At 42.3% G+C, this 13,707-nt stretch overlaps 1 protein-coding gene across 9 annotated transcripts in view; it reads right to left on the minus strand.

Moving 5' to 3' along the window:
- IMPDH1 (inosine monophosphate dehydrogenase 1) overlaps positions 1–13,707 on the minus strand; it is a 330,559-nt gene that overhangs the window by 56,752 nt on the left and 260,100 nt on the right. For 5 of the 9 annotated variants that reach the window (XM_085653672.1, XM_085653674.1, XM_085653676.1 and 2 more), the window contains 2 exons: positions 3,185–3,280; positions 1,479–1,622 (listed from right to left, as the gene is read on the minus strand). In XM_085653672.1, coding sequence (XP_085509798.1) covers positions 1,479–1,622; positions 3,185–3,280 — 240 coding nt within the window. Of the gene's footprint in view, positions 1–1,478; positions 1,623–3,163; positions 3,281–13,707 lie in introns of all 9 variants that reach the window. The other 4 variants (XM_085653671.1, XM_085653673.1, XM_085653678.1 and 1 more) reach the window with 1 other exon arrangement.

A 13,707-nucleotide genomic window follows, 5' to 3' on the forward strand; every position in this document is an offset into this window, starting at 1 on the left:
CCCCTTGGTTCATTTATGAATTTTATTGGCTCAGTATTTTTGTAAACGTTACTGGAGCACACCTTCAAAAGCTGATTCCTTTCACTTGAATTCCATTTCCAAAAATAATTGCCTTAACAATTTGAATCTTCTGCAAAATGAGGTTAGCACTCTTCAACTCCTGCACACAAAATGAGGAGAAGCTGCAGGAGTGCCTCTAATATTACAAATGTGTATATAGGGTATAGATATCCCTTAAGGACACAAAGGAGGAATTCGGTTCCATGCCATTTACTTTTTGCTGTTAAATTTAACTTTGCCATGACATTCCAGGCCAAAGTCACAGGGATGGATACAAAGAAATGTCTGCCATCTCAAAACTCTCTGCTGATGTTGCAGAGATGTTCTTAGAAGAGACAGCTAATCACTTTGAAATGTTAAAATAACATGATTAATCACACAGCTTTTGGAATCAGTTTTATATCAAACACAGCATGGAACGAATTACAATAAATCATATTGATTCAAGTAATCTCATTTATGATGATTGCGAATGATTGGAGTAACCCTTAACTTAATAAGACAAATTTCTCACTGAATAAAAACATTCTCATGAGATGGTTTGCTACTCCAATGCAGGTAAAACTCATATTTGGTTAACTGCTGTCTAAATAGTTCATTTCCACGATTATTATAATCAGGCTAAAATTCTGCTAATTTGCAACTTAGCCATAAGTCCAAGCAATCATTTACAGATTCTAGATTGCAAAGTATATATGGTTATCTTATGTGAGATGGTCCCAAATTATCTTACATGTAGGAGCAGAAATGTATTGATGTCATGATTGAACCAGTATTTTTGAAAATATGTCAAAGTGGTGGAGCTGGGAGCATGGGGGGGTATGTACACCTTGACATGAGAGTAGAACACCGTGATTCTTCTATGGGAGCATGACCTGCCAATAAGATTTATTACTTTTTTAAGCAATTGCAAAACCAAGGATAAAGTGGTTAATGGTATTGTTGGATGAAAGTGGAGTATGAAATGATGCGGCTTACAAAATATTAGGTTGCAATGATCCCAAAAGTGTGTGCAGCCTTAAATTACGTAAAGGACACCACAATAATGGAACATAATTAATGATAATAAAATGGAGAGGAAATAAACCACCTCAAAGGGAAAAACAAAATTCAAATAAGAGCTTTGATTTATTTTTGGAAACTCCATTTCATTTCTTTTTTTAAATCGTGGCCGTTTTGTTAGATGAAAAATGACGAGGTTAATGAATTAGGCAAAGCTAATGAATTGTGCGAAATTTTTATTCTGCGAGAAATTCGGAGTAAAACATGAAAAGATAAATCGTCCTTAAAGCATTCTGAGAAGCAAACAACATTTTGTAGAGTTTACAATTTTGAAGGATTTTCTAATTACTATTTAGCTATCTGCAACAATATTTTCATCATCATTAGATCAAAAAATAAGGGCACTTTAATTGTACCTGTTGATGCTCCTAGGGCTAACGCTTTTACTACATGGCCCACAGTCTGGATTCCGCCATCTGCAATCACAGGTACGCCAAACCTGCGTGCGTATTCTGCCACTTTATAGACCGCGGTGCCCTGCGGCCTGCCACATGCCATCACTGAAAGGAATAACAAAACCACCTACATTATGATGTGCCCAAGGGATCAAAAGGTGTACAAGAAAACCCCCTTCCTGCACCACAACAGGCATCTATACTATAGTACTACTGGCAATTTCTCAAATGATAGCAGGAAAGACCAAACAGGTACATGTAGACGGTCCCTCAGACTATGTAGTCTTCCAAGTTTACTCTTACAATAGGATAAGTACCCAGTGTCTGTCCCAGGACTTTAAATTACATTTAATCACTGTATTCCTCCAATACATTTGCAAGATGAATCAATGTATCTGCAGCCCGGAATAAAAACTTCTTAATTGTCTGGAGTCTCCTGTGACAAAAGATTTCATGATCCCTTTTTCTCGAATCACCTCCAGCACAATAGGTTGATTTCCTCCACTGTAATAGTACTAGAGACATAAGTAAATGTCTATTATAACTCCTTACTTGCAGACCTTTTTCCAATGCACCCTTAACTTCAGATTAGACTTCTCATGCAGGCAGTACCCCACCTCAGGAGCTCTTGACTTTGGAATGCCTTTAATGTACTTTTTTTTTTTTCTTGACAAAGCATTAAGAGGGTACCATTGTGTAGGTAATGCCCCCTCAATGATGTATCACATGATGTTTTCAGCTCTATATGCCCTACTACTGTAGTCTTCTGTAACATGTTAAATTAGTTTGAAACCTTGGAGTAATTATTCAGTGTAACCCAGATACGTCTTCTGTGTGATGGCTGAATTACCCTCTGTCTAATCTTGTACAACTTTCAAGTGTTATGGTACTTTGCTGGACTGAATGAAAAGTACCACTTCAAGTTTAACACTTTCAATATCGATTAACATAGGAACAAAAGGAAAGCAGCCCTTGAAACTCCTACATCCACTTCAATTTCTATTTTCTTCACCACAGTTCATATAATGTATGCTGGTTTTAACATAATGAAAGAACCCCCATGGAAGCAAGTATAACTACTGTACAGAAAGCATGCAATGACGAAATAAAACATTACTTTAGCAACCATTATAATCTTTCACAAAAAGTTAAAAAATAGCCACTTATACAACTGCTGTAGATTCAGTACGGCCCTGAGCACTGGAGGTGGGCAAGGTACACCTATACCCTAAATATCATTGGGAAGTTCGTAGGCAGAGTGTATTCAAAGATGTTTCTTGGTTTAATACTTGCTTGGTACATCTTTTCATCCACTTTATGACAGCTTCCTGGTGCACAAGTGGCAATAAATGACTCAAAACAATCCAGCAGAGCAAGTATCGCACTTTAAATTGACACTGCACATTTAAAATTCCCAAATTTGATTTGCATCTACATATTTCAATAGATATCTGAAAACAGACATATTGTGTTGCTTTCTGCAGAAGCAAAAACTATTAAAAAGAGGGGAGCTACTTAACGCAATCATAAGAAAGAGAAAAGGTATGTGTATAATTGAACTAGAGAGAACAGTTAAACTGATGCTTAATCTTTTTCAAAGCTTGCACCACAATATAAAGAATTAATAGGAAAAAAATGCACTTAACCATGTAGTTGAGTGTCCTCACCTTCCTGCGTGATGCAAATAGACCCACAACCCATCCCTACACGAAGGGCATCCACACCAGCATCAATCAGATTTTTGGCCTGAGCAGCAGTTACAACTGTGGACACAAAAAATGTATTAAAACAGAATTCTTAAGAATGATTTGCAAGATAAGTATTTCAATATTGGTTGTATGACTTTAGCACGCATGCATTTACAACACATGCCTGTACCACGCATCAATTGCAACACAATACCTTTACTACGCATTGCCTTTGCCAAGCAAGATACGTATATGTAGGTAAGTGATATTCATACGAGATATAGATTATTTATTTTTTAAATTGCCTTGCGCCTTTAATGGAAAAACTCGCCAAAATGGACACCGAAGTCTCCAAGATCTCTAGATCCTGCCAATTTTATTCTAAGCCTCCACCTATGAGGTAACTTCTGTTCTTCAACTTCCCACATCCTTGTGCTGACCTTGTTCATTGTTCTAATACTTCAATACGTATACGTCTACCCCTTGACAGTTGTCCTTTTGTTGTAGTTTTGGCTAACGTGCCAAAACTAGAGGATCCTAGAGCAGACGCTTTTAATCAATTAAAAAACAAAATATGCTGCGAGTGTGTAATCATAAACTTTATCCATCCGCATCTAGCAAGGCATGTTCTTTTTCATCATCAACAGCTCATGATCACAGAAGGAAACATATGACCGCTACCACCTAGGTTTTTAATGTTATTTTACAGACACATACAAAAAGACCCGGTTCCGATCCCTGCAATGGGAGCACAAACTCCAGTTCAGGCTGAAGGCTCAAACATCCCCTATAAGAAAGGCTTCGCACCCCCGATGGATCTTAATGATATGGATTGACGTCATCAGTACTTTGTAGCCAGACTGTACCTATTGGTAAACAGAACCTTCCTGGGGTATGCCTAACTGAGTTTCCCAGTCAGAGGGTTTGACTACAGTCTCACCTTCTCTTTGTAACAAGGTTATCAGAGATCCTGTGCCTGCAAACCCAGTTACTAACACTACCTTGTCTAGTCCTGTTGGGGGTGGTTGCTCAGGCCATCTGTTAAATCTAATTTGTTGGAACGCGTCTGGCCTGTTGCCCAAGTTGAACGATGAGGACTGGCTTACCTACTTTACTAGTTTTGATTTTAACTGGTTAGAAGAAACTTGGTGTTTAGACCACATCATCTGGAATGGTTAGCGTTTGTGTGCGCCAGCCAGTAGAACTTACAGGGATCTAATGCTTTTTGTTCACACAACGTGTGACTTTATAATCTTTCCAGTACCTACAAAGCATGCTGGGATACAAATTTGATGGGTGGTTCATGGTTAACAAATCAACTTTCGCATTATTAATTGTCTATAATGCTTGGGGTCACTCTGGCAACAATTGCAATATTGAGGAAGTTCTTTTTTATTGTGCACTGTCTCTGCAGAATGTTTTTTTCCCCCTCTCGAACTGTACTGTGCTTCAGCCATTACAGGCTTATTAGAAGGATTGTACATCACGGTGCTCTAACTGTGGGGGAGACAAGTTCTTTAAGTATATACTTGACCTTGGGTACATAAAGTTATGTAGCTACAAGGGGGTATGGACTACGCTATCTCCACCTTCACTGGGAGGGGATGGGGTTTAACCATTGATTCCTTTCTGGTTTCTCCCCTTATGGGTAGGCTAAGCTTTCAGTAGCCATTTCAGCAAGTGCTTTTAGCGACCACGATCCGATTGAGCTTGCCCTTGAGCTTCCACTGATGGTCAATCCTCCCGCTCTGGCTGGAGCAACAGACATTTCCATCAAGTCTGTCCCTGGGGATAGGTCCAAATTGGTGGCCTGATGAGTTGCATACAAATAAGATCAGAGACAGAAAGCGTGCAGTCAAACAGGAAATGTTGATTGCAGATGAGGACACAAGAGGCTTCTGGAAAATTATGAAATCGCCCTGAAATCACAGAAGCCCTGACTGATGCTTTAGTATCAAACATCAGTGCCGAGCTTTGGATCAATCGTTTTAAAGCCATCTATTCCTATTCCGACTCCAAGAATCCCAGTCCACATGACTCACCCCTGTAATTTCCAATGTCTATTAGATTTGACTTAACAGAGATGTGGGAAGTTATTAGCGCAAGACCATTGAGGAAGGCACCTTGACCTCACTGGGTCCCGATGGACGATACAAAGAACATTGGATTTTGAGCACCTGTTATTACCAATTTGGCCACTAGTACCGCCATCAATAGCCTTCCAAGCTCTTGGCAAACCGCTGTGATCTTTCCTATTTACTAAAGAGGTTTCAGGGAAGACCACCGATGTTACAGGTCAAACTCTTTATTACACTCCATGGTCAGAGTTATAGGGTTTATCGCCCTAAGTAGGATTGGGAATTAGGCTGACCTCAACCAAGTGATTTCTCCCCCCGCAATTTGGATTAAGAGAAGGGCTTAGTACCATTAAACAATGCCTCAATCTCCATGTAATCATTAACAAGTATACGATTGCCAAACTAGCAGAAATGCTGCTTATTTCCTTTATGGATCTAAGCAATGTCTTCAACAGCGTCAACTGCAGGAAGCTTTAGAAAATCTTGTCTGAACTGGGGCTAGATGATGATCTGGTGGTATTTCTTCAGGCCTTACAATGTTGAGTTTGTGCAACCGTTATTTACGGGTCAGGAGGATAATGCATTGATTTTTTTGATTTACAGCGAGGAGTGCGCAAGGATTGTGTCCGGGAACCCATCCTATTTCTCCTTCATATTAACGGCTTAAATAAATGCCTGCAAACCTCAGGGAAGGATTTTCCCATGGTTAAGTCCACTTTAATAACTGCTCTGCTTTACTCAGATGATGCGGTTCTGATGTTTCTAAACCCAAATGATCCGAGGTCTTTAATCAGCAGTTTTGTAGCCTTTGTGGGGGATCTAAATTTGGAAAAAAACAAGTTACTTACCTGTACACTATGGTTCTCCAGTATTGCTATCTTTCATAGATTCACTTGCTTGTATCTTCTCCGTCGTCTGGTGGGAGTCTCAAGGTAAAGGAAATAAATAGCAGTAAAAGAAAAACTGCATAGATACCACAGATGAGTATAGACTTGGGTAGCCTAGTACCCTCATTATGTGGACCAAACGTCAGCCAATGAGACACCAGCCCTGAGATCATAATCCCAAGCAGAGCCATCATACCTCAGATTTCCAATCCATAGTGTGAGCCAAGAAAGTAGCTAGAGATAAAAATGGTCTACCTGAGAAACGGGGAGGCGGGCGAGCCGCATGTGAATCTATGAAAGATATCAATACTGGAGAACCATAGTGTACAGGTAAGTAACTTGTTTTTTCTCCAGTATTGAATCTTTAATAGATTCACATGCTTGGATCAGAATAGAGAGCAGTACTCATACAAGGAAGCGTTTCCAGGATAGAACCTTTTTTTGCTAAGGCTCTTCTTCCTTATTGCAAGTCTAACATATCCTCTAGAAGCTAGAATGGATTGTGTGTCTCAGCATGTACCATATTGTAACATATCATATAAAAACCAAAGACACTTAGTCTATAATATTCAATGTAACACTTAATAAAAAACATTAACAAGAAAAAACATTTTTCAGAAATTGTAAGGAAAATACCTTAATGAAACAGGTGACGTAATACGGCTTGTCCCACCGCTGAATCGGCTTTCCAAGCTGTGTCCAGACAGTAGTACCTGGTAAACGTGTGGATATTCTTCCAGGTTGCCGCTCTGCAAATATCCGGGAGCTATACTCCCGCAAACAATGCAGCAGACGTCGCCATTTTTCTGGTTGAGTGAGCTCGACCTGTTGAGTGTAAAGGTCTTCCGGCCTTCTCGTGGCATAAAGTAATGGCCAAGGTTATCCATCTGGATATGGTAGTCCTTGACAGCGCCAAACCTTTCCTGGGTCCAGCAAACGCTATTAACAATTGATTTGTCTTTCTAAAGCACTTTGTTTTGTCAATATAAAATTTTAAACACCTCTTGAGATCCAATGTGTGCAAAGATTTCTCCGCTGGAAACGATGGCTCTTTAAAGTAAGTTGGCAGAACAATAGGCTCGTTGAGGTGAAAATCCGAAGGGCCCTTCGGCATGAATTTAGGATTCGTTCTTAGGATCACCTTGTCTGTTTTGAACTGAAGAAACTGCTCCGTGATGGAGTAAGCCTGAATCTCACTGACCCTTCTGGCTGACGTCAGAGCCAGGAGTAAAGCCACCTTCCAAGATACAAACTGTGGCTCGGCTTTGTGAATTGGTTCGAAAGGTGGTTTCATGAGCTGTGCCAGGACTGTTTTAAGTCGCCACAACACTGATGGATGTTTAATTGGAGGGAAAACTCTGAACAATCCTTTCAAGATTAATTTATTACTCTGAGACCAAAGAGATGGATGGTTTGGTCTTCTGCGATATCTGGAAATGGCAGCAAGATGCACTTTGACAGAGGCGTGAGCAAGGCCTGCCTTGGCTAATGTAATAAGTAAGGAAGAACTTGTTCCGGAGAAGAATGCAAGGGGTGAAGAGATTGTGTCGAACACTATTGGCAAAACCTTTTCCACTTTGCCATTTAAGTTTTATTTGTGGAAATTGCACGACAGTGAGAGAGAATATCTCTGCATTCTTGTGGAATATTTAAGGATTGAAATTCATGCTCATGAGGTTCCATGCCCACAAGTTCAGCGAGGCCAACTGGGGATGAAGAACTTGCCCCCTGTTTATGGAAAATAGATTTTGAATTAGAGGAAACCGCACTCTGGGAGTCACTGATCGCTGAAGGAGCTCTGAGAACCAGAATTCATCTCGGCCATGCCGGGGCTATCAAAATTAAGTGACAGTTCCGATCTCATTTTTCTGAGCACCTTCGGGATCAGTGAAAATGGGGGAAAAGCATATGCAAACATTCCTGTCCAACGGAGCTGGAGAGCATTCCCCCAAGATCCCGGCTGGGGGAATCTGCTTGCGAACTGTTTGCATTTTTTGTTGTTTCGATTGGCAAACAGGTCTAGAGCTGGAGTGCCCCGTAAGTGAAATATTTTGAATAAGCGGATTTTGATTCAGTTCTCATTCGTGACAAACACTTGCTGATCTGCTTAACGAATTTGCTCTTGTGTTGTGAAGTCCGGGAACATATTGAACGTGCAAAGAGATATTGTGTACTAGAAGCCATTTCCAAATTTCTTGAGCTTGCGCGGATAGGGGCTTTGATCTTGTTCGCCCTCGTTTTATTAAATAAAACATTGTTATTGTGCTGTCTGCTCTGACTAGGACTGGTGAATCGTGAAACCTGGGGAGAAAGGCATGTAAGCCCAATAACACCGCTTTTAGCTCCAATAAGTTGATGTGCAATTGAGCCTCTTGTTTGCGCCAATGTCCTTGAATTTCCAGGTCTTGGAGGCGAGTTCTCCATCCTTGTAAGGAGGCATCTTTTGTCATTATATAACTTGGAGATTGAGGCTCGAAGAGTAGACCGTCCGATAGGGTCGGTCTTATTCCCCACAATGATGATGCTTCCTTTATTTGAGGATTGATGAAGATCCGATCCTCGAAAAAGAGCCTTGATGCTGCACCCACTGAAGGTCGAGAAGCTCTTGTAGAGGCCGCATGTGAAGCCGGCAATTCGGAACTAAGGGGATGCAGGAAGACATCATCCCCAACAAGGATTTGAATATCTTTATTTAAGTGGACTTTGTTTTCTTTAGTTGTGAAGTCAGTTTCAAAATCTTCTGGATGCGTTCCTCTGAAGAGTACGCTTTTGCTTCGCTTGTTCATAATAAGGCTCCTAGAAATTGAAGAGACTGGGACGGAATTAGAGAAGATTTGTCTATTTTTATTCGTAAACCCAGAAAGTGGAAGAGATTCATGCAACATTCCAAGGGTTCTCAAGTGTCTTGGTACGATGCGCCTTTATCAACCAATCGTCCAGATATGGATATATCTGATGACCTTGCTGCCTCAGATACGCTGCGACTGGCAACATGCATTTCGTGAACACTCTTGGCGCGGATCGGAGACCGAAGGGTAAACACTCTGAATTGGTAGTGGCGCCCTGCCACCGCGAATCTGAGATACTGTCTGTGTTTGAAGCAGATTGGAATATAGAAGTATGCATCTAATAGATCTAAAGATGTCATATATTCCCCTCTGCCCAGCATCATCAGAATTTCTTGGAGATAGCATACGGAAAGATTGTTTCCGGATTAATTTGTTTAAGCCTCTGAGATCCATTACCTGCCTCCATTTGGTCATTTTATTGTTCAGTATCAGGAAAAAATGTGAGTAGAATCCTTTCCCTTGCTGTTGAAGAGGGACCTCCTCTATTGCTCCTTTTACAAGAAGAGACAGAATTTCCGCCTTGAGGGCCGAGAGATGTTTCTGTTTTCTGTGAATGGGAGGTCGGTCCGGTGGTTTGAAGAGGAACTATAGGGTGTGACCCTGATGAATTATGTCTAGCACCCATCTGTCCGATGTTATATACAGCCAATGGTGGCAACAGGAAGAGAGATAATGGCTCTGATGGAGGTTGTGGAATGACGTGGTGGCTGGCGCCTTGAAATTGTCACTGTCTCCGATTGGTGTCCTGTAATTTACCTCTTGCAGATGGCTTTCGTCTGGGCTGTTGATAAGAAGTGTTTGAGGATTGAAATTGCTGAGTGCTTGAAAACTGCCGGTACCCTTGCTGTTGATACAGCTGGTATCTATTAGATTGATAGGAAGATGTCTGCGGATGGGGTCCTATTGATCCTCTGCCACAAAAGGACTGAAATCTGTTCTGCTGCAGGCAACCTAACGCCCTCACCGTATCTGTATCTTTTTTTAATACCCTGCAGGGCATAGTCAACGTGGTTGCCGAATAAATTCTCTCCGTCGAAACGCATGTTGACTATCTTGGCCTGCACTTCCGGTCTGAACGAGGTAGCTTTTAGCCATCCCTGCCTGCGAAGCGCTACAGCTCCTGCCATTCGTCTGAAAGCCACGTGTGATATATCCATGGCTAGGTCTAAGTATTCTGATGCTGCTCTAGCCCTGTCCTGTAAAATTAGTGTAGCCTCTTCCTTCTTGTCCTCCGGCAGATGTGATAATAGAGGAGCCATATCCGACCACATCTGCCTGTTGTAGCGGCTTATTATGGTGAGCACATTCGATGCTTTAATAGACGCTACTGCCAGGACTGTAAATAGTTTGCCTGTTCCATCCAGTTTTCTCCTTTCCTTGTCGGGAGGAGCTGTACATGCAGCCGATGGATTTTTTGATCGTCTTTGTACTGCCTGCATCACCACAGATTCTGGTCAGGGATGCCCAATTAGGTATGCCGGAGACGATTCGGGAGCCTGATACTTTTTTCTATTCTGGGTACCGATGCTGCGACGGAGGCTGGGTTCCTCATAATTTTCAATCCTTCCTCCCATATAAAATTTACCATGGGGATTGTTCTTATTGATTTTTTAGAAGATTCTTTGAAATCATATAGGAAACAATCTGTTTCCTTAACTGGAAGAGGGAGATTGAACAAATTAAAAGCTTTTTCCATGAGCTCGTGGAATCCCAATATGTCCTCAGGTGGAGAGGTCGCTGGAGAGGGTGACAGCAGTGGAGAAGACGGGATAACGTATTGGTCCCATTCGTCACCCACAGGATCGTCTTGAGTCAATTCTCCTTCCTCAGGTTGGTCTTCAGCCTCGCTGTCAACTAAGTCTTTCCAGATGGTAATGACCTTTGGAGTGCGCACCTTTTGCACCGGAGGTTGCACAATCGGAGCCTGCAGGACAGATTGCGACTTACTTGAAGTGTCCAAGGAAGAGGCATTAGCTTCAGGGAAGCGATGATAGTAATCAATGATCATGCTCCTATGATCTGATACTAGAGAAATTGGCATGGACACAGACTCTTCTCTGCAGGTAGGGGCATTATCCTCTTCCTCTTCATAGTCGTAGGATTGTTGTAAAGATCCATATCTTTTTTAACCGGATAGAGGACGATCTTTGAAAGAGAAATCCTCCTGCACTTCTTGGTATTCCTCCTCGTCTGTGTCTTGACTCTTAATTTTCAGCTGGGAGGGACTGTATGCGACCCCATATGGACTTTCTTTTTCAGACTCCTGCATCACAAGAAGATTTGAAGGAGGAAGCGGAGAAATTTTTGTCCAGGATGTAAAATTCTGAATTGCCTCATCTCTCCGTCGACAATGGCAACCTCTTAATAAAGATAGTCGTCAGCGATCTTGAAATTAGAGATTTATAAGTTGTCGTCGACTGAGCGCCAGTGGACGAAACAGACTACGGTATCAAATGAATGGCCGTCGACGATTTTGTCTCCGTATTAGTCATCGAAGTCGTCAACGGTCCAACCGCAGACGGTGTCGTCTTCGTAATCGCCGTCGTCGACGCCTTCGTAAACGAAGCGGTTGTAGACACTTATCTTCGTCGACTGATCCGACAACGGAGCCCTCGTCTCCAAGGACTTTTTGAGAGGAGTATGAGGCAGTGAGGAGGAAGAGGACTCCTTGTCCTTATATTTACTGATTTTTTGTTTTTTCCGATAAGATTTTGCCTCAGAAGGCTCTCCTTGCGTTTTGAAGAGGAGAGAGCCTTAGAATAATCCTCAGAGTCAGATTCTGACGTGCCCTTTTTCGTTTGGAGCCACAACAACAAACGTGCCTCTATCATTAAGAGTCTTTGCCGAAAATGTTCTACGTTTGCACTCCTTAGGGACGTGCTTGGGATGGAGGCAGTATAAACAGTCCTTGTGGGGGTCCTCAGAGAAGAGCCTGGCCTTCCCACAAGATCTACTGGGTCTGAACAGCCTCTTCTTAAGAGCTTTCAGACAATTTGAAGTAAACTGAAGAAAGACAATACCTCAATTCCAGAAGGAAGTGCTGTGAAAAAACAGGTCAAAAGTTCACCCAAGGGAACGAACTGAGCAAAGCTCAGGGAGACTCCTTCTCACACAACGGCGGTTGGAAATCTGAGGTATGATGGCTCTGCTGGGGAGGGTGATCTCAGGGCTGGCGTCTCATTGGCTCACATTTGGTCCACATAATGAGGGTACTAGGCTACCAAAGTCTATACTTATCTATTGTATCTATGCAGTTTTTCTTTTACTGCTATTTATTTCCTTTACCGTGAGACTCCCACCATGACGACGGGGAAGATACAATCATGTGAATCTATGAAAGATTCAATACTGGAGAACAAACACCTCTAAAACCAAATACATGGTATGTGGTTCTAGAGTGATCAAAGCGGTTTGCTTCTGCATCAAAGAAAGGCGTATTGAGCAGGTTTCCAACTTTCCATACTTGGGATTCATGTTAGATTCTAAATGCTCGTGGATACCCTGCGCAGCAAATCGATGCATACGTTTTAGTCACTCTGTTGGGGCTTTATTCGATTTATCTAAAAGATTAGGAAATTACCTAATTCAGGCGCTTTAGAAGGTCTATCCGTGTTAACGGCTGGTGCTAGTGTTTGGGGGTACCAAATGTTGCCAAAGTGCAGGTTAAGGTGAAGCGCTTCTGTCGGTGCCTTCTTGCTCCCCTCTCCCCGCCTCCCTTCGACCCCCACTTATATTTAACATGAAGAACTGGGTATAATTTATGTATCTGATGCAATTAAAGTTGTCCCTTTAGTTCTTTGGGTGTCAGTTTAGGATAATAAGCATACCATCTCAGAGAGATCATTGCAGATTGTCTGACCTGTGAGAAGGGTACTGTCAGTTCTTGACTGAAATGAATGCAACTTACTTCTAAGGCCTTATAGGATGGGAGGAACTGTTTACATCTCCCCACTCCTTATTGAAAGCTCTTTTTTGAGCCACAATAAGTCAATCAGGAAGCTAGAGGAGGTGAGGAATCCCCTACTGCGGGATTATGCTATTATCCAAACATTACATTTTGAGCCATAATTGACTTAGTTTTGAGCCCCTGGGAAAAATCACTCCTAGCTAAATTTTGGCTGGGAACCATTAGATCTTCACTCTGCTTTCCGCTGGGCCAATTTGATAAAGGATCGGTTTTAGTCCAGCCGCGTGATGAAATCTATGTACAAACTTTAGAACACTATGGCCTTATTATGATGGCGGTCAGTCGGACCTCCGACTGCCATCGCATCGGGCAGGAGACTGTCCAACAATGAGTCGGCGGTCCCACCTGCCCTATTACGATTAGGCTGCCAGTATGGCGGTCGAAAAGTGCAGTTTTCTACTGCGGATTTTAATACAGCACAGAAAGAGGGCCGCAGCACAAGCCACAGTAGAATAAATAAAGCACTTTGTGCATATTGGTGTGCCAGGCACCAAGTGGTGCCTGGCACATGGTGCATGGATGTTTGGTGGGGCACTAGACGTGCCCCCAGGGCCACTTAGAAATGTCCCACGGGGGCTCTGCATAGGCCCCCAAAGTCTGTTTCTGACACTCTTTTCATGGCAGTCGGACCGCCATGAAAAGGCCATCGTAAAGGGACATTCAAACCTGAGCAGGCACCGCCTCCACGGAGCAGATAGGATTCCGACCGCCACCCCGATAA

This window comes from Triturus cristatus, chromosome 4_1 (assembly GCF_964204655.1).
Source record: "Triturus cristatus chromosome 4_1, aTriCri1.1, whole genome shotgun sequence".
Lineage (NCBI taxonomy): Eukaryota > Metazoa > Chordata > Amphibia > Caudata > Salamandridae > Triturus > Triturus cristatus.